At 42.3% G+C, this 21,118-nt stretch overlaps 1 protein-coding gene across 3 annotated transcripts in view; it reads left to right on the forward strand.

Moving 5' to 3' along the window:
- The window catches only part of LOC137634567 (uncharacterized), a 54,417-nt gene that overhangs the window by 19,892 nt on the left and 13,407 nt on the right, over positions 1-21,118 (forward strand). For 2 of the 3 annotated variants that reach the window (XM_068367023.1, XM_068367024.1), the window contains 4 exons: positions 7,237-8,420; positions 8,550-8,827; positions 10,993-11,085; positions 11,934-12,088. In XM_068367023.1, coding sequence (XP_068223124.1) covers positions 7,237-8,420; positions 8,550-8,827; positions 10,993-11,085; positions 11,934-12,088 — 1,710 coding nt within the window. The remainder of the gene's footprint in view (positions 1-7,236; positions 8,421-8,549; positions 8,828-10,992; positions 11,086-11,933; positions 12,089-21,118) is intronic. The other variant, XM_068367025.1, reaches the window with a different exon arrangement.

Raw genomic sequence — 21,118 nt, forward strand, 5'->3', positions numbered from 1 at the left:
ATATTACTCAATCTAGCACTGGTCATGGAATTTCTGAGAAATGTTACACGCCATGCAACATGCTCTGCTTACCTTACAGCATGCTCTACATACAGCATGCTCTGCATACAGCATGCTCTGCATACCTTACCGCATGCTTCTCAGTCACACATCTTTGGTTGTTGCCAACTCACTAGACTGTCAAGCAGTTTCATAACGTTGCCTTCTAGTCTGCTGCTTTTGCACCAGTGAAACCCTCACTGAGAGAACTTAGCTTTTCTCGGATATGGTCCCTGTAGATGAGAAAGTGCTTTTCTCCCTCCTTCTGATATTCCCTTGAGGACTCTGTCATTTGGAGAGGAGCCTTTAGCTGCGTAGCCTCCTATGGACTTTTATTTAAGCATAACATGCTTCCAGGGAAGGTAATGGTTCCACTTCAGTCGCTAACCCCGTCTGTTACCACACCTGCTCCCATAGACCTTGAGCTGTGTTGCAAGACATGCAGTCCAAGCTTAGTCCTTGTTAGAGGATTTTTTGTTTACGGAGTCAGTGTGTCACTGGGAAGACGTTCAACAACCAGCAGAAGTGACTTGTTGTGACGCAGTGCGGCAACCTCAGCAACCCGATAAGGAGTTGTCTGTACGACCCAGACAGTCTAGACAGCTTCGGGTTGTCACTGTACTTCCTCGCTTCCCCATGGTTGACAGTTCACAGACTGTGCAGCAGTACCATGATCTTGTGTCCGGCTCCGTCAGACGACTGGCTTTTAAGAGCTCCCACAAGTCGTCGCTGTCTGGAGATTCTCAGATGGACTATGGATCTGACCAAGGAACTGGGCCTCCTGGTCAATTTTGAGGAGTCCCAGCTCGTCCCATCCCAGACCATTGTCTACCTGGGTATGGATCTTCAGAGTCGAGCTTTTCGGGCTTTTCCGTCGGCCCCAAGGATCTTCCAAGCCCTAGAATGCATCCAGAGCATGCTGAGAAGGAACCGATGCTCAGTCAGGTAGTGGATGAGTCTAACAGGGACACTTTCATCGCTGGCCCTGTTCATCGTGTTAGGGAGACTCCACCTCCGCCCCCTTCAGTATCATCTAGCTGCTCACTGGATAAAGGACATGACGCTAGAGACGGTCTCAGTTCCTGTTTCCGAAGAGAGGAGGTCTTCTCTCGCGTGGTGTAAGAACAGCTTTCTTCTCAAGGAAGTCTACCTTTGGCTGTTCAGAAACCCGACCGCCGTCTCCTCTCGGACGCATCAGACACGGGCTGGGGTGCGACTTTGGACGGACAGGAATGCTCGGGAACATGGAATCAGGAGCAAAGGACACTTCACATCAATTGCAAGGAGTTGTTGGCGGTTCTTCTGGCCTTGATAAACTTCAAGTCCCTCCAGCTTAACAAGGTGGTGGAGGTGGACTCTGACAACACCACAGCCCTGGCTTACATCTCCAAGCAGGGAGGGACTCTTTCGTGGAAGTTGTTCTAGATCGCAAGGGACCTCCTCATCTGGTCAAAAGATCGAAAGCTCACGCTGGTAACGAGGTTCATTCAGGGCGGTATGAATGTCATGGCAGATCGCCTCAGCCGGAAGGGTCAGGTCATCCCCACAGAGTGGACCCTTCACAAGAATGTTTGCAGCAGACTTTGGGCCCTGTGGGGTCAGCCAACCATAGATCTGTTCGCTACCTCGATAACCTAGAGACTCCTGTTGTATTGTTCTCCGATTCCAGACCCAGCAGCAGTTCACGTGGATGCTTTTCTGTTGGATTGGTCCCATCTCGACCTGTATGCATTCCCGCCGTTCAAGATTGTCAACAGGGTACTTCAGAAGTTCTCCTCTCGCAAAGGGACACGGCTGACGTTGGTTGGCTCCGCTCTGGCCCGCGAGAGAATGGTTCATAGAGGTACTGCAATGGCTGGTCGACATTCCCAGGACTCTTCCTCTAGGAGTGAACCTTCTACGTCAACCTCACGTAAAGAAGGTACACCCAAACCTCCACGCTCTTCGTCTGACTGCCTTCAGACTTTCGAAAGACTCTCAAGAGCTAGGGGCTTTTCGAAGGAGGCAGCCAGAGCGATTGCCAGAGCAAGGAGAACATCCACTCTTAGAATCTATCAGTCTCAAGGGGAAGTCTTCCGTAGCTGGTACAAGACCAATGCAGTTTCCTCAACCAGTACCACTGTAACCCAGATTGCTGACTTCCTGTTATATCTAAGGAAAGTAAGATCCCTTTCAGCTCCTACGATCAAGGGTTACAGAAGTATGTTGGCAGCGGTTTTCCGCCACAGAGGCTTGGATCTTTCCACCAACAAAGATCTACAGGACCTCCCTAGGTCTTTTGAGACCTCAAAGGAACGTCGGTTGTCCACTCCAGGCTGGAATCTAGACGTGGTCCTAAGGTTCCTTATGTCATCAAGATTTGAACCTCTCCAATCAGCCTCTTTTTAGGACCTCACATTAAAAACTCTTTTCCTCGTGTGCTTGACAACAGCTAAAAGAGTAAGTGAGATCCACGCCTTCAGCAGGATCATTGTTTTCACATCTGAAACGGCTACATGTTCCTTGCAGCTCGGTTTTTGCTAAACGAGCTTCCTTCACGTCCTTGGCCTAAGTCGTTCGAGATCCCAAGCCTGTCCAACTTGGTGGGGAATGAACTGGAGAGAGTACTTTGCCCAGTTAGAGCTCTTAGGTACTATCTAAAAAGGTCTTAACCTTTAGGAGGACAATCAGAAGCCTTATGGTGTGCTATCAAGAAGCCTTCTTTTCCAAGGTCTAAGAACTCAGTTTCTTACTATTCAGGCTTCTGATTAGGGAAGCACATTCTCATCTGAAGGAAGAAGACCTTGCTTTGCTGAAGGTAAGGACACATGAAGTGAGAGCTGTGGCTACTTCAGTGGCCTTCAAACAGAACCGTTCTCTGCAGAGTGTTATGGATGCAACCTATTGGAGAAGCAAGTCAGTGTTTGCATCATTCTATCTCAAAGATGTCCAGTCTCTTTACGAGTACTGCTACACCCTGGGACCATTCGTAGCAACGAATGCAGTAGTAGGCGGGGGCTCAGCCACTACATTCCCATAATCCCATAACCTTTTAACCTTTCTCTTGAATACTTTTTATGGGTTGTACGGTCGGCTAAGAAGCCTTCCACATCCTTGTTGATTTGGCGGGTGGTCAATTCTTTCTTGAGAAGCGCCGAGGTTAAAGGTTGTGATGAGGTCCTTTAGTATGGGTTGCAGCCCTTGATACTTCAGCACCTTAGAGTTGTTCAGCCTCCTAAGAGGAACGCTGCGCTCAGTAAGGAAGACGAACTTATTTAAGGCAGAGTAATGGCTCAAGTCGACTTCCTTACCAGGTACTTATAATTTCATTGTTATTTTGAATAACTGATAATATGAAATACGGGATACTTAGCTTCTTGATATACATGTACACTGGTTTTCACCCACCTCCCTGGGTGTGAATCAGCTACATGATTATCGGGTAAGATTAATATTGAAAAATGTTATTTTCATTAGTAAAATAAATTTTTGAATATACTTACCCGATAATCATGATTTAATTGACCCACCCTTCCTCCCCATAGAACCAGTGGACCGAGGAAAAATTGAGGTGGTGTCAACAAGAAGTACTGCAGTACCTGGCCACAGGTGGCGCTTGTGAGTACACCCCCCTCTTGTATAGCGATCGCTGGCGTATCCCTTCCGTAGAATTCTGTCGGGCAACGGAGTTGACAGCTACATGATTATCGGGTAAGTATATTCAAAAATTTATTTTACTAATGAAAATAACATTTTTATACCTCCAGCTGTATTTTCATCCTTCTTACTTCTCATCCAATCTATTTGGTCTCTTATTGCTTATCTGACCAACGTCTCGAGTTTAGTCTTGTAATGTATTCCTCATCTCAAAAAGACATTGCTCTGTATTGTTGGTTGAATTGAAGTAATAGTTATTCTAACGTCATTTCTCTTGGTGTTATGTGGATGCGATCACATCATTAGAAGGGCTTTATTACAAGTTAGGTTAGTTTTGCATCCTCATGCACCTGTAAGCCTTTGTGTCTTTAACTACGGCTACTGGTACCCTCAATCTCCTGATGTACAGTAGTCTTTGCTGCTCCAAACTCAAAGTAGAGGATGTATCATAATACATTATAAATTTTGTTTGGATATAATTTGCATTAGGATTTTTGTTCAGAAAAGTCTGGAAAGGATTGAATTAATATTAATATTTCTGGGATAAATAAATTTTTTTACAAAAGTGCTCTTCATGAAGACCCACCACATGATCTTGCAAATTGATTTTGAGAAACAGCAAACAATTGTGGGCTGTTTTAAGTGATCTTGTGCACCTTACACTACCGGAACTTACCCTAATCAAATACAGTAGTCTACTATTAACTGTAGTTTGTTCCATAACTAATTACAAACCAACACTATTTATAAGGTTATTGCTTTCGGCAAAGCTGAAAGATGAGCCATTAGACTTTTAGTGAGGGTTAACCACCCACCCGCCACTTAGCGGGATTGGTGAGGGGTAGTAATTCCCCTCTCACTCTCGCACCTGGGCTGTGAACCTCACTTTACTTTTGGCTCGGGGAGAGAGATGTTGTCTCTTCCTCTCCAACTTACTGGCTATTTGACTTATTTTTTCTTAATCATTTATATACCTATGAAAAGTTTTTATATATGTTAAGCCTTTTTTTACAGTTAATGTTGCTATTTGTGTGACAGCATAGTGCGACAGGTTCTCAAGGATGGGGAACCTTCGCTTACGATCTTCCCCCCTTGAACAACGGACAACCCGTAGGCTGGGGCCTTCCAAGTGACTTGGCCATCGCAGGGGAGTTGTCATCGTGTGAATACTCCTTCCATTCGGATATTTACGTCATCCTCCCCCCTATGTGTCTTTAGAGGAATTCTGCTTGCAGCCTTCACAGAGCTTGACTTTGGTCTTGCTCTTTCTCACTGACATCACAACTCTTTATGTAGGCAGCCAGCAGATCCTCTGTGCGGGGAACACCTTTCCCGTTTGCGGATTGGGATGCACTTCTGAATAGTTTTCTTCATTAACTAAGTTGAAATAACTTTGTAATTTAACTTTATTTGCTTTCTACTCCGTATACCTTCATGCTGCAATGGGCCAATCACCATTCTTTGCCGGAGGAAGGAACACACAACCTTTAGCTTCTCCGCTCCCCCTCGGGGAACCTTCTTCCTGCCACCGGATGGTTGAGTGGTTTTCGCAAGTAGTTTGTTTTGTCAGCTGAATTAGTTAATTGTAATTTTTTTTTTTTTTTTTTTTACAGTTCTTACACTGCTGCTATCCTTTTCCCGACGATGTTGGCTAGTAAAGGTAGTGCGCAGTCCTTAATATCTGTTCTCCCGGGGGACACCTTTGCCGCCCACGGATTAGGTGCCCCTCCCGAGGGAGTTTTTCTTCCATAATTTGTTTTTATTTTCCTTGGTTAGTAATGCCGTAGTTTTTCGTTCGGTTATGTCAGCGGACTTAGAAGACCAGTGCCAGTTGTTCCTTTGGAATCTGCTGTCCCTGCACCGTCACATTCCTGTTTTCCTGAACCTGTGGCAGCTCCTGATCAGCTTGCTAACTTCAAGGAACTAGCTCCGGTTACGTTTTCTCAGGTAGCGCTTGCTACAGACCAACTTGAACAATGCTTGTTGATGGGAAGCAAAGAGCGCTGCCCGGAGGTCCACCTCCAGGGGATAGACTACTTTCCCTTCCAAGGGAGCATTATCCTCCTCAGGTGTTGGGCTGCTCTCCCTTTTGAGGGAGAACTCCACTTCATCATCTCTTTAGCAACCTTCCCGCCTGCAGGGAGAATTGTTGACGGTTGCATCTCATCGGCAGTTGCAGTTTCTTCGCCAAACACTACGCTTCCCCCCCATACTGAGCCGACTCTTCCGTCAGGGGCGGAACAAAGTCTGAGGCAAGTTTCTCCTGCAGGTAGTCATCTCTTTTGCTCGCGATTGAGAACCCCCATAGAGACATCCATCCGCAGACCTTTCAGAGATCTTCCTGCTTCATCGGCAACCTCACTGAGTTTGTGGTCCTCCTTGTCACCTCAGACGCGTGCCTTTGCCTCTGGCAAAGAGATGTCTGTTTGGCTCATCGTCAAAATCTGCTGGACGATCCCCTATGGAGGATCGTCAAGAACCTCGCCGTTCGCCTACTCCTCGGCTCTCGCCTCCGCCAAGATATCGTCAGCCTGACAAGTCTCGTCTATCTCGCCATTCACCCACTGGTTCCTGACCCTCGCCTGTCTCACCTGACTCCTTGGACTCGCCGTTCTCCAACCTTGCGGCGTTTGTCTGTCCAATGCTCCTCTCCGACCTCTCGCCTTCGAACTGCTGTTCGTGGCTTTCTGCGGCCCATTTAATCTCCAGAGTCCCGACCTGCTCACTGGCTTCTCACCAATCACCAGGTGGCCAATTGCCAACTTGTTGTTCGCCGATCGCCAACTTGTCGTTTGCCGATCGCTAACTCGCCTATTGTCTGCTCGTCTTTTGCCGATCGTCGATCTCCGGCTTGCTGATCGCCAATCGTCAGCTTGCCGATCACCAACTCGCTAATTGTTGAACCATACTACTATTCTTCAGCTCACCTATTGTCGATGGCGAGCTCGCTGAATTTCGTCGCAGATCTCTGCTCGCCGATCGCCTACCTACAGCTCTCCTGTAACTATTTATACAAATTGGTCCACCAGCAACAGTCCTTCTTGAAGTCTTACCTCCAAGCAAAGTGAGGTTCACAGCCCAGGTGTGTGAGAGGGGTAGTTACTACCCCCCTACACACACGCTAACTAGCGGGTAGGTAGTTAACCTTCGCTAAAAGTCTAATGGCTCGTCTTTCAGCTTCGCCGAAAGTATTACCCCTATAAATAGCTACAGATTTGTATTGTTAGGAAAAATAAAACTTTATTAAGTTTTAGAAGGAGTAATTTCAATGCTTGTGAATGATAAAGCACATGACAAATATGTGTCTGATTTATTGAAAAGTCTTTAAATATTTTGTGAAAATAATTTGTAACTGATATTTGTTTTTGTTTCTCTTCTTAGCGACACTTAGAGGAAGAAACAAAAAGGTAGATCATTTTGTTTTAGGGTGCTTAATGGATGTACATTTGCTTAGAATTATAGGTCCTTCTAAGACCTCTGAAAATTTTTATTATTTGAAAATAAAAAGAGAAACTGGCTTTGTTTTTTAAAGTTTTAAATACAAAAAATTTTTTCTTACAGGTACAGTGCAAGTGATGAACAGCTAGCACGTGCATACAGAGTATTAGATAATGAATTAAGAACCAGTTTCACTTTATTTTCTGAAGGGGTGGTAACTCAGGACATTGTGGATGGTGTCAGCATGAATGTAAATGATGGCAGCAGTTCTCCAGATGCTGCTTTACGTTTAGCCCCTCCTACTCACAGTCCCCGACAATCTAGATCGTGTCCTTGTAGTCCAAAGCTAGCAGGTCGAAATCATAGCCCCAAGTCTAATACTAACAGCCCAAAACCTCGATCAAGATCCGAAAGATCTAAGTTTTCTCTCAGTAGCTCCCTCATGGCCATCCACAGACAAGCTTCTAATACTCTCCGACCTGATTTTCTTAGATTTGATTCCAGCAGAGGAGACACAGGAGGAACAAGCTCGAAAAATGGATCACAGAATAATAGCTTAAAGCACGAGTCCAAACATCCTCGTTCTAGTATAGAGGCTCTACAAAATGGCCTGGGAGAGAGCTTTTTGAATTTTAACCAGACTGGATCATTTCGTGGAGAAAGTGGAACAGCCGAGTCATCTTTGACAAGAAATCCATTACAGGAAAGCCATTCTCTCCCAGCACTCAAGCTATCCAGAATGTCCCTAACATATAAGGGAGGTGTCATTGTAAACCAGGACAAAGAGTGTGCTCAAAGCACTAGCTCTGATAAAACAAAACTCTTGTCAGAGGGAGCCTGTGCTTTACCTTCAATGCCAGAAGATTATTATTTGCTAGATGTGCCAACCAATCCCCCAGTGCTCCTACCTGATGTTATACCAAGGTCCGAGGCATCTTGTGCAAACCAGATGTCTGAAGGTGAAGCTTCTACTTCTGGAACATCTCTTAGCTTCAAGGAGCATAAGTCTAATTATTACTTGGAGAGTAGAGAGGGGGTTATAAATCTGGGATTTGATGGTCACGAAGAAAGCTCTGACTTCACTGATTTGAATGAAGCTATTCAATCTAAAGTGTCTGAAATGGAAAGTGGTTCTCTTAACAGCAGACGGGGCTCGTTGGACAGTGATGTTGATATTGGTAAGAATAATCTTCAGCTTCATATATCAAGTGTACATGCCATATCAGTTGGTCATTTGTCTCAGGGTCAGGAAGTTTCACTATCATTAGATGTTCCACAGGCATGTTCACAAGAATTAGATCAGTCAGGTTAGTATCGGAATGGCACTTTTGTGTAATAGTCCTAGCTTTTTCTAATAGACAATGAATATATATTCAAATTATTTTATTTTGAAAACTAAATGTGTACGAGTTAAAATGGGCCATATTCTTTAATAGGGCACGAAGTTTGTCAGAGTCCTACTGAGATGAATGATACGCCATCATCAAGTGGTCCACCTACACCAGCAACTGCTAGTCCATCTTTATCTCTTCGTGCAAGGGCAGTAGATCACAGTGCACCCAACTTACAGTTTCCAGGTGTTGAGGAACCAGAGGAGGAAGAAGTGCCGTATGATCATATGCAAGAAGCCCGCCGACTTGTATTTTGGTGGCAAAAGGCTAAATCAAATGAAGATTCAGAGTTCTGCCAGAACAACACAGAATGCAGAGTGAAGGTTTGTGTGTATTTTGGCAAATTAAAATGGTGAAAGAATTTTTATATTAAAGTTTTAGATGTTTAAAGGTTAATTCTATGGTCAAATTTTTTTCAGAAACTTGCCTAGAGTTCAGTGAAAATTATACTTTATTTTTTTTTTCTCTCAAGCTGAATGGGAACTCATGACCTTTAATTATCTTTCTCATTGTTTTCATGATCATCTAGAGGTAGACGACGATCATAAAATCCACCCAAGACACTAAGGTTACATTTTCCTATGTTCTGCTTACAGCACATTATTGAGTCTCCTAGAACATTCTTTCAGCATTCAAGACTTTACGATATATTATTAATACAAGTGCTTGTACACACTTTTTCCCTGAGAGATTTTAATATCCAAGTGAGCAAGAGACTGGATAAAATGGCTGGAATATTAATGTTTGAATGCTTCTAATGAAGCCTTTGCCATTATATTTTTTTATCATAAAAAATACCTGACTGCATGTTTTGCAGTTCTGAGTATCTTGTTACACCATTTATTACATTGTATACACTGTAGGTAATTCACACCCATTCACCTTTCTGACATCATCATGTGGCTGCTCACCTGAATACTCTTTCTTTTTTTCCTTTTCAGTCATCATAAGCACTTTTTCTTATTCTTGCTTTTAGTTATACCTTTCTATTCAACTCTTTCATGTTTTGAATATTTTATAACCGCTTGCTCAGAATCTACTGTTTATATTAAAGTTATACTGTATTCGTATAATGTACAATAGTACTGCATATTAGCTTCTGTGTCTTTCTTTCTGTCCTCTTATTTTCTTTTCCTCTGGGTTAATCCTTGATTGACACTTATCACAACATTTACTTTAATTTCTTATGCATCTGCCACTGTATTCACTTGTAGATCTTGTATTGTGCTAGAGTAACATTATTAGTATAATAATTATTATTTAATTTTTCTCATGATACTCGATCAAAGGCCATCTTTGGTTCACAAGTGTGTGATATAATCCCTTCCTCGTGGCCATTTACTTCTTCTACAGTTGCCTCATTGTAAATACTATTCTGTTGTTGGTTTTTCTTGCATGAAATCCAAGTTATGAATATTAGATTTAAAATTTTCTATAATTGAAAGTACAGTACATACATTTTAGAACATTATGCAGTCTTCACATTTATTACATTCTCTACTTAGGTCTTACTTGTCTAAGGAGTTTATGAGAGGTACGTGCTGCCATTTTGGTAGGATGTCAATATTCCTTTTGCTTAAGATTTGTAAATTCCTTAATGTCTCTTTATGCATGTATTATAGAGTATCTCCTTTTTTTCTGTGCATTATACTATGTATAAGATCTAAATGAAATTTTCAATAATTTGTTTAGAGCAATGCTCCATTTCTAGTTTACAGTGTTGAACATTGTAGATTCCAATTTGATTGAAAATCTGTTAATTTGGTGAAAAACAGGCTTTTATTCATTTAAAAGTGATTTCAAGCTACAGTCCTTCAAAATTTGTCATGTGTAGCTGAAGAGTTGTAAATTTGTTATAATGCACAAGATCTAAAAAATTACTGTGTACTGTACAATATACAGGGCATAACTAATTGAAACAACCTAGATTTATTGCTATAGTAAATAACGGAAAAAATGGAATATAAAGGAAAAATCCCAAAAGCAGTTATAAGGAAATAATAGATACAGTACCAGCATTAACAAGCAGGTTACATAACGATTACAAGGTATATAGGCAGCTCTTGAGAATAGGCCTATAGTGATAAGAAGTAGAAGCTTTAAATATTTCAATAGGCATGACTATCCTTGACAGCATGTAGCATTAGGTTGTTCTTTGAAGAGCTTTGTAAATTATTAAATTCTGATGAATTAATTTTTTTCATATTTTGCTCATCTTTTGAGTACAGTACTGTATATATACTGTGTGTATTATGAGTAGTTCCCCATCAGAATGAAATAGCCCATATTGGCCCAAGGCCAGCTAAATTAGCCACAAGAATATTTGATGGCAGTGCTGTATATAATACAATAACATATTTTTTCAAAAGGAAAATAGAATATCCATAGCTACCATCCAACTTGAAAAAATATCTTAATTAATCGGGTAATGTATGGTTTTGTAATTTTAGTATCATATAGTAAGAGTTATTTTTTTTCCTTTTGACAGCAAAAGCCATTACTACTTTTCTTACATGGAATGGGAGGAAGCAGCGATTTGTGGAGGCAGCAACTGTGGTATTTTGTTTGCTGTGGTTATGAGGTACGCCCAGTTTTATTTCTTTGTAAAAGCTTGAATGTGTTCATCTTTGGATCTTGTTAATTGTTGAAAAGATTTGAATCTGATCTCTCTCTCTCTCTCTCTCTCTCTCTCTCTCTCTCTCTCTCTCTCTCTCTCTCTCTCTCTCTCTCAAAAGCAAAGTAGCTAATAGACTTCAATACAGCCAGATATTGTTACGTTTTATAATGAGAGACAAATTGGTTGATGAAAGAAAAGCATTTCATACTATTTTTTCATGTTTTGAATTCAATAAAGATATTGATAGAGGAATAAATCATAAAGATTGTGCAAAATTTGGAAGCTTCCTGATGGATATTGTACTTGGTTACCATTTGGCAGTCTGTATTTAGTAATAGATTCCCTTTTTGCTAAGAACAGGCCTCATTATTACCTTAAAAACCTACATCTTATGGGTAGTGCCATAGCCTTTGTACCATGGTCTTCCACTGTCTTGGGTTAGAGTTCTCTTGCTTGAGGGTACACTTGGGCACAATATTCTCTTATTTCACTTCCTCTTGTTTTGTTAAAAGTTTTCATAATTTATATAGGAAATATTTATTTTAATGTTACTGTTCTTAGACTATTTTATTTTTCCTTGTTTCTTTTCCTCACTGGGCTATTTTCCCTGTTGAAGCCCGTGGGCTTATAGCATCGTGCTTTTTCAACTAGGGTTTTAGTTTAGCAAGTAATGATGATAATAATAATAATAATATTAAAAAGTTTGTATAGATCGGAGATAATTATTTATAATGTTATTTTAAGTAAGCGTCGGTTCTTTAACAGGGCATTCAACTGCTTATTAATGAAATGCTAATGTGTGTATTTGACAGGTTGTTGCTCCGGATTTGCTAGGCCATGGATTAAGCTCGGCTCCAAGGGATCCATCTCAATATACGTTTGCACAGATGCTTGATCACATAACTCTTGTCTTTGACCTTTTCATACCTCAAGGACGAAAGTGTGTTGTGATTGGTCATGGTTATGGGTAAGGAAAGTTCCATTTTAATCTTGATTCAAGAAACTTAATTTTTCAATATTAAACTTACCCGATAATCATGTAGCTGTCAACTCCGTTGCCCGACAGAATTCTATGGAGGGATACGCCAGCTATCACAATACTAGAAGGGGGTGTATTTACCAGCGCCACCTGTGGCCAGGTACTCAAGTACTTCTTGTTGACACCTCCTCAATTATTCCTCTGTCGTGCTTCCGGCAAGACGTTCTGGGATACGCTTATGTTCTTGGAGTATTTTCACGACTTTGGTGAAGTATTTCTCTTTGATTTCGGCTGTCGCTTTACTGGAAACTTCTATATTAGCTTAGTTAGCTTTTGGAATTAATTTGATTAATTATGGTGACGAGAGAGTTTGAACTCTCGTTCACCTTTCAATGGCCGACCCTTCCCTTAGACGGAAGTGTTGGTGTCTAAGAGAGTATAGACTCTCTTTCTTAATTTTGCTTAACGAAAGTTATAGATTTATTTTATATCTCTCCGCCTCTTATAGGCCTCTTCGATTAACTTCCTTTTATTATAAACTCATTAAAATTAATTTTTATATTTGTTTATATTCGACCTTCCTAATAGTAGGCGGTCTTTTACCGAAGTTAATAAACTTTGAGCCCGTCATTTCGGTTTTACCTGTTAACATATTATGCTATTTCCGCCACAGAGTTTGAAAGATTTTCTTTGACAGTCTCGTACTGTTTTCAAAGTTGAACTAACGTTTTGTTTTGTCTCTGCAGTTGTTGACGTTCAGAACGTTCAACTTGCACTCTATCGTTACGATAGAGAAAGAATGTTCACGGTTTCACGTTGCAGTAAGAGTAACCGTGTCTAGCGTTTTGTTCATTCTTTCTTTACTTAATGGTTTTGATCCTAATAAAGGAACTTTTCAGTTTTTTCCTTTAACAATAATATGTTTTAACGATATATATGTTTGGGCTCTTCTCTCAGGTACTAAGTCAAGAGAGAGAGAGAGAGAGAGAGATAGAGACGGAGGGAGAAAGAGGATAAACGTTTCATTCAAGCCTGCCAGGCGTACGAGTAACGTCGTTATCGTTTTTGCTCTTCTCCCTAGTCTCTTTAGGGGAAGAAACTAAACGTTTCTAGAGTGATCTAGTGTTTAGTCTCTTTCCAACCACTGAATTATCTTTCATTAGATTTTTCTGTTACTTTGTAATTCTGTTTTCGCAATTACTAACTTTGAGAAAGGATAGAATTGCGTATTTCAGGTACAAACCACTTAAAGTTTCGAGTTCAGTGAAATAAGTGCAAACAGAAATCAAAGTGATAAGTGATTAGTGCGTGAGGGTACTTTTGTGCGCGCCAGTCGTCCTCCCAGTCCGGGACCTCTTGCAAGCTCCCAAGCCCAGGGGAGAAGCAATGTCGAAGGGCATAAGGGTTCAGCAGGCCTTGATCGGCGCACAGAAGTATTCTCGGTGGTTGTGGGCGTGTCTTACCGAGACCGTCACTCCCACCCGCAGACGATTGAGCCCTTATTTTGCTCGTCTGCAGAAGAGATTAGGGGAGAAAATAAAGGCAGAGTAACGCTGGTCTCAGGTCTCAAGACCTCTTAAACGTTAAGTCCAGACCTATGCCAGACGTACGAAGTTAAAGTTCACAACCCGAATGCAGTCATTGGGTTAGCTCTGACTCTCCTCAGTCATCAGTTGATTACACTCCGCCTAAGAGGAGTAAGGTTCTGCCACAACAGATCTCTGCTGTTAAGGCTTTACCTCAGCAGAACTTAGTGTCTGCCGACCCCAAGTTAACTCTACTGCAGTCCATACAGTCACAACTTTCGGTCTTGATGCGTGAGTGTCGGGCTGAGAGTGTTGCGCCTCCGCCTACACTCCCCCCCGCCTATGATCGCTCCGCCTGATCACAGTACCACCTGCCAGGCGTACGATGTTGTGAACTCTACTACAGTCCATGCAAGCACAGCTTTCGGACTTGATGCGTGAGTGTCGGGCTGAGAGTGTTGCTCCTCCGCCTCCGCCTACACTCCCTCCACCTACACTCGCTCCGCCGGATCGCAGTACCATCTGCCAGGCGTACGATGTTGTGGACTCTACTACAGTCCATGCAAGCACAGCTTTCGGACTTGATGCGTGAGTGTCGGGCTGAGAGTGTTGCTCCTCCGCCTCCGCCTACACTCCCTCCACCTACATTCGCTCCGCCTGATCGCAGTACCACCTGCCAGCAGTTCCACCTGCCAGGCGTACGATGTTGAGCCACGTGCTGAGTTTGCTGTTCCCTGTGGTGTTCAGCCTCCGCCTTCCTTAAGGCAACCTTTACATTGGGATCAGGAGGATTATACCTCTCTTCCTCCGCCTCCACTTGCTGCTCCACCAGTGATGCAACACTCGGTTGAGGTACAACAACCTCTCCCGTCCATGAGTCAGTCTCCTCAGCTCTCGCTGCAGCGAGCTCAACCCTCCACAAGGCAAGCACCACAACACCTTAGCCTTGCGCCTCAGGAGCCTCAGCTTGCGAGACATTTACCTTGTTCTGCGCAGCCTCTTCCTCATCGCGCTCCGCTCACACCACAGGAACTGGAACTTGCTACTCCGCTTCCGCCAACCGCTCAGCAAGCGCACCCTTGGGTTCAACCACTCATGCTAGGAGTCAGCCTCCTCCACCCATGCGCCTTCCTTCTGCTTGTCTTTTATTCAGCCTTTGCAGACTGAGCCTCAGGTGTTCCCTCATCGGAGTCTTGAAGAGGAAACCACAACTATTGTTGTTCCAGCTCGTTCTGACTCTGCTGTTCAGCATACCTTACCTCCATTTTCTTACCATGGTTTAAACCCCATGCAAGCATGCATAAAGCACTCTAGCACTGGTCATGGAATTTCTGAGAAATGTTAAACGCCATGCACACGCTCTGCTTTCCTTACAGCAGGCTCTGCTTACAGCAGGCTCTGCTTACTACATGCTCAGCATACAGCATGCTCTGCATTCAGCATGCTCTGCATACAACATGCTCTGCATACAGCATGCTCTGCATTCAGCATGCTCTGCATACAACATGCTCTACATACAGCATGCTCTGCATACAGCATACTCTGCATACATCATGCTCTGCATATCTTACCGCATGCTTCTCAACACATCTTGGGTTGTTGCCAACTCACTAGACTGTCAAGCAGTTTCATAACGTTGCCTTCTAGTCTGCTGCTTTTGCACCAGTGAACCCTCACTCAGAGAACTTAGCTTTTCTAGGATAAGGTCCCTGTAGATGAGAAAGTTCTTTTCTCCCTCCTTCTGATATTCCCTTGAGGACTCTGTCATTTGGAGGGAGCCTTTAGCTGCATAACCTCTTATGGACTTTTATTTAAGCATAACATGCTTACAGGGAAGGTACTGGTTCCACTTCAGCCGCTAATCCCGTCTGTTACCACACCTGCTCCCATAGACCTTGAGCTGTGTTGCATGACATGCAGTCCAAGCTTAGTCCTTGTTAGAGGATTTTTTGTTTACGGAGTCAATGTGTCACGGGGAAGACGTTCAACAACCAACAGAAGGGACTTGTTGTGACGCAGTGCGGCAACCTCAACAACCCGTTAAGGAGTTGTCTGTACGACCCAGACAGTCTAGACAGATTCGGGTTGTCACTGTACTTCCTCGCTTGCCCATGATTGACAGTTTACAGACTGTGCAGCAGTATCATGATCTTGTGTCCGGCTCCGTCAGACGACTGGCTTTTAAGAGCTCCCACAAGTCGTCGCTGTCTGGAGATTTTCAAATGGACTATGGATCTGACCAAGGAACTGGGCCTCCTGGTCAATTTTGAGGAGTCTCAGCTCGTTCCATCCCAGACCATTGTCTCCTTGGGTATGGATCTTCAGAGTCGAGCTTTTCGGACTTTTCCGTCGGCCCCAAGGATCTTCCAAGCCCTAGAATGCATCCAGAGCATGCTGAGAAGGAACCGATGCTTAGTCAGGCAGTGGATGAGTCTAACAGGGACACTTTCATCGCTGGCCCTGTTCATCGAGTTAGGGAGACTCCACCTCCGCCCCCTTCAGTATCATCTAGCTGCTCACTGGATAAAGGACATGACGCTAGAGACGGGCTCAGTTCCTGTTTCCGAAGAGATGAGGTCTACTCTAACGTGGTGGAAGAACAGCATTCTTCTCAAGGAAGGTCTACCATTGGCTGTTCAGACCCCCGACCACCGTCTCTTCTCGGACGCATCGGACACGGGCTGGGGTGCGACACTGGACGGACAGGAATGCTCGGGAACATGGAATCAGGAGCAAAGGACACTTCACATCTATTGCAAGGAGTTGTTGGCAGTTCATCTGGCCTTGATAAACTTCAAGTCCCTCCAGCTTAACAAGGTGGTGGAGGTGAACTCCGACTACACCACAGCCTTGGCTTACATCTCCAAGCAGGGAGGGACTCATTCGAGGAAGTTGTTCGAGATCGCAAGGGACCTCCTCATTTGGTCAAAAGATCGAAAGCTCACGCTGGTAACGAGGCTCATTCAGGGCGATATGAATGTCATAGCAGATCGCCTCAGCCGGAAGGGTCAGGTCTTCCCCACAGAGTGGACCCTTCACAAGAATGTTTGCAGCAGACTTTGGGCCCTGTGGGGTCAGCCAACCATAGATCTATTCGCTACCTCGATGACCAAGAGGCTCCTCTTGTATTGTTCTCCGATTCCAGACCCAGCAGCAGTTCGCGTGGATGCCTTTCTGCTGGATTGGTCCCATCTCGACCTGTATGCATTCCCGCCGTTCAAGATTGTCAACAGGGTACTTCAGAAGTTCGCCTCTCACAAAGGGACACGGCTACGTTGGTTGCTCCCCTCTGGCCCGCGAGAGAATGGTTCACCGAGGTACTGCAATGACTGGTCGACGTTCCCAGGACTCTTCCTCCTAGAGTGGATCTTCTGCGTCAACCTCACGTAAAGAAGGTTCACCCATACCTCCACGCTCTTCGTCTGACTGCCTTCAGACTATCGAAAGACTCTCAAGAGCTAGAGGCTTTTCGAAGGAGGCAGCCAGAGCGATTGCCAGAGCAAGGACGACATCCACTCTCAGAGTCTATCAGTCTTAATGGGAAGTCTTCCGAAGCTGGTGCAAGGCCAATGCAGTTTCCTCAACCAGTACCACTGTAACCCAGATTGCTGACTTCCTGTTACATCTAAGGAACGTAAGATCCCTATCAGCTCTTACGATCAAGGGTTACAGAAGTATGTTGGCAGCGGTTTTCCGCCACAGAGGCTTGGATCTTTCCTCCAACAAAGATCTACAGGACCTCCTTAGGTCTTTTGAGACCTCAAAGGAACGTCGGTTGTCCACTCCAGGCTGGAATCTAGACGTGGTCCTAAGGTTCCTAATGTCATCAGGATTTGAACCGCTCCAATCAGCCTCTTTTAAGGACCTCACATTAAAACTCTTTTCCTCGTGTGCTTAGCAACAGGTAAAAGAGTAAGTGAGATCCACGCCTTCAGCAGGAACATAGGTTTCACATCTGAAACGGCTACATGTTCCTTGCAGCTCGGTTTTTTGGCTAAAAACGAGCTTCCTTCCCGTCCTTGGCCTAAGTCGTTCGAGATCCCAAGCCTGTCCAACATGGTGGGGAACGAACTGGAGAGAGTACTTTGCCCAGTTAGAGCTCTTAAGTACTATCTAAGAAGGTCAAAACCATTACGAGGACAATCAGAAGCCTTATGGTGTGCTATCAAGGAGCCTTCTCTACCAATGTCTAAGAACTCAGTTTCTTACTACATCAGGCTTCTGATTAGAGAAGCAAATTCTCATCTGAAGGAAGAAGACCTTGCTTTGCTGAAGGTAAGGACACATGAAGTGAGAGCTGTGGCTACTTCAGTGGCCTTCAAACAGAACCGTTCTCTGCAGAGTGTTATGGATGCAACCTATTGGAGAAGCAAGTCAGTGTTCGCATCATTCTATCTCAAAGATGTCCAGTCTCTTTACGAGTACTGCTACACCCTGGGTCCATTCGTAGCAACGAATGCAGTAGTAGGCGAGGGCTCAGCCACTACATTCCCATAATCCCATAACTTATTAACCTTTCTCTTGAATACTTTTTATGGGTTGTACGGTCGGCTAAGAAGCCTTCCACATCCTTGTTGATTTGGCGGGTGGTCAATTCTTTCTTGAGAAGCGCCAAGGTTAAAGGTTTTGATGAGGTCCTTTAGTATGGGTTGCAGCCCTGTATACTTTAGCACCTTTGAGTTGATTCAGCCTCCCAAGAGGAACGCTGCGCTCAGTAAGGAAGACGATCTTATTAAAGGCAGAGTAACGGTTCAAGTCGACTTCCTTACCAGGTACTTATTATTTCATTGTTATTGTGGATAACTGATTATATGAAATACGGGATACTTAGCTATCCTTTAGTCTTGTACACTGGTTTTTCACCCACCCCCCTGGGTGTGAATCAGCTACATGATTATCGGGTAAGTTTAATATTGAAAAATGTTATTTTTATTAATAAAATAAATTTTTGAATATACTTACCCGATAATCATGATTTAATCGACCCTCCCTTCCTCCCCATAGAGAACCAGTGGACCGAGGAATAATTGAGGAGGTGTCAACAAGAAGTACTTGAGTACCTGGCCACAGGTGGCGCTGGTAAATACACCCCCTTCTAGTATTGTGATAGCTGGCGTATCCCTCCATAGAATTCTGTCGGGCAACGGAGTTGACAGCTACATGATTATCGGGTAAGTATATTCAAAAATTTATTTTATTAATAAAAATAACATTTTTTTTATATGCTTTCTACTGTCAGAGATGGTTTTTTTCCAGTTACTGGACTGTATAATTTGGTACAGTAATGGGATTGCAAAATTGAGTTCTATACACAATACTAAAGATGTTTATGTACCGGAAGAAAAAAAATTTCAATTTAAGTAATGAATTTTTAAAAATTTGAGTACAATCAGTCGTTACAATTCATGGATTTGCTATTGGGCCTAGCATTCTATAAAGCAATATGTATGGGTATTTATTCATAGTTATATAACACTAGATGCAAAACAGGCCCTTGATAGAGAAGATAAAAAGTCATTATAGTGTTATAGAAGGGTCTAGAAAAGGATCAGTTTCAACTTATTCTGCTTTGTTACATAACAGAGTACAGTATCCTGTACAGTATTAAGTTTTTATAACTCAGTGTTCTTATATACAGTATAATTGTCAAAAAAGCATCTACTTACACAAAACCAAATGCAGCCTAACATAGAGATGAGAGTAAGCTGGGAATGGTACCTTTATACAAGTAAATTTTCAATTGCATAGGTAATAATGGCATTTTGTCTTCTGTTTGGTGTACTGTAATGGAATTCTCTCCTTTTTATGTATTTGGTCCTATATTTAAGAGTATTGCTACTTTATTTTCTTTTAGGGCTGTAGTACATGAGTTTTCACTAGTTGTAATGTGAAATAAAGGGGTCTTGAGTTAGTGGAGTGCCATTAAGGGGCATCTATTGTCCATGTTTTCCCCTATTTACCTGGGGGGAAGGGTCCCACCAACCTACTCCCATGATTGGCAAAGTCTGACTTTACTGTAAATTTCAAGTAAAGAGAAAAAAAGGAAAGAAAATGTGATATTAATTGATTACTAACACATTAATGATGGGTAGAGTGGAACATTAGTGGCCTTCATTGACAATGTTGAAGAACCGTAATTTTACATGGAAACATTTTCTCAGTTTAGTAGAACTTTGTTTATTTACCTTGCAGGAATCTTATTTGGTGTAAAATTTTGTTTTTAGATTATATATCTGTTAAGTCACTACATGACGAAATGTATGTTTGGTTGGATCTAATGTAAATTGGGGGTAAATTTTATCTTGTAGTTTTTTCTTTTTCTTTGATTACACCTCTCTCAAAGGTTTATAGTGATCTTAATTAGCTATCCCTACCATGCATTAATATTTGTATATTCCTTTTCAGTTATGAAAATAATTTTTGTTGAATAGTAAAACAAGTTTATTTCATAACTTTTTTTATTCCATTGATTGTGTGAATAGTTAACAAAGTTCTCTCTGTCTCCTTATGTGGTGAATGTTTCCCTGCCCTTTAGATAAGTAACATGCTGTATGTATTTATATACAGTACAGTGAACCCTCGTTTATCGCGGTAGATAGGTTCCAGACGCGGCCTCGATAGGTGAAAATCCGCGAAGTAGTGACACCATATTTACCTATTTATTCAACATGTATATTCAGACTTTTAAAACCTTCCCTTGTACGTAATACTGTTAACAAACTACCCTTTAATGTACAGAACACTTAATGCATGTACTACAGTACCCTAAACTAAAACAGGCACAAATATTAAAGGTGATTTTATATCATGAGTTTCCTAAACATGCTAAAAAGCACGATAAAAAATGGCAACCAATGTTTTGTTTACATTTTTCTCTGATCATAATGAAGAAACAAACTGGAGGTAGAGCTTTGCTTATTACCCAGACATATTTCCCATACTTTTCCCTTAGAACTACATCACATCTTCCTACTTTAGATGTATATATATATATATATATATATATATATATATATATATATATATATATATATATATATATATATATATATATATATATATATATACATACATATATATATATATATATATATATATATATATATATATATATATATATATATATATATATATATATATATATATATATTTCAATATTAAACTTACCCGATAATCATGTAGCTGTCAACTCCGTTGCCCGACAGAATTCTATGGAGGGATACGCCAGCTATCACAATACTAGAAGGGGGTGTACTTACCAGCGCCACCTGTGGCCAGGTACTCAATCATTTGTTGTTGACACCTCCTCAATTATTCCTCTGTCGTGCTTCCGGCTAGACGTTCTGGGATACGCTTATGGTCTTCGAGTTTATTCATGGATATTTGGTGAAGTATTCTCTTAGATTAACGGCTGTCGCATACTGGAATCCTTTTTATATTAGCTAGATAGCTTTTATATAAATACTGGTTAACGGTTAATGAATTTTTGCTT

Source organism: Palaemon carinicauda, chromosome 44 (assembly GCF_036898095.1).
Source record: "Palaemon carinicauda isolate YSFRI2023 chromosome 44, ASM3689809v2, whole genome shotgun sequence".
In the NCBI taxonomy this organism is placed as follows: domain Eukaryota; kingdom Metazoa; phylum Arthropoda; class Malacostraca; order Decapoda; family Palaemonidae; genus Palaemon; species Palaemon carinicauda.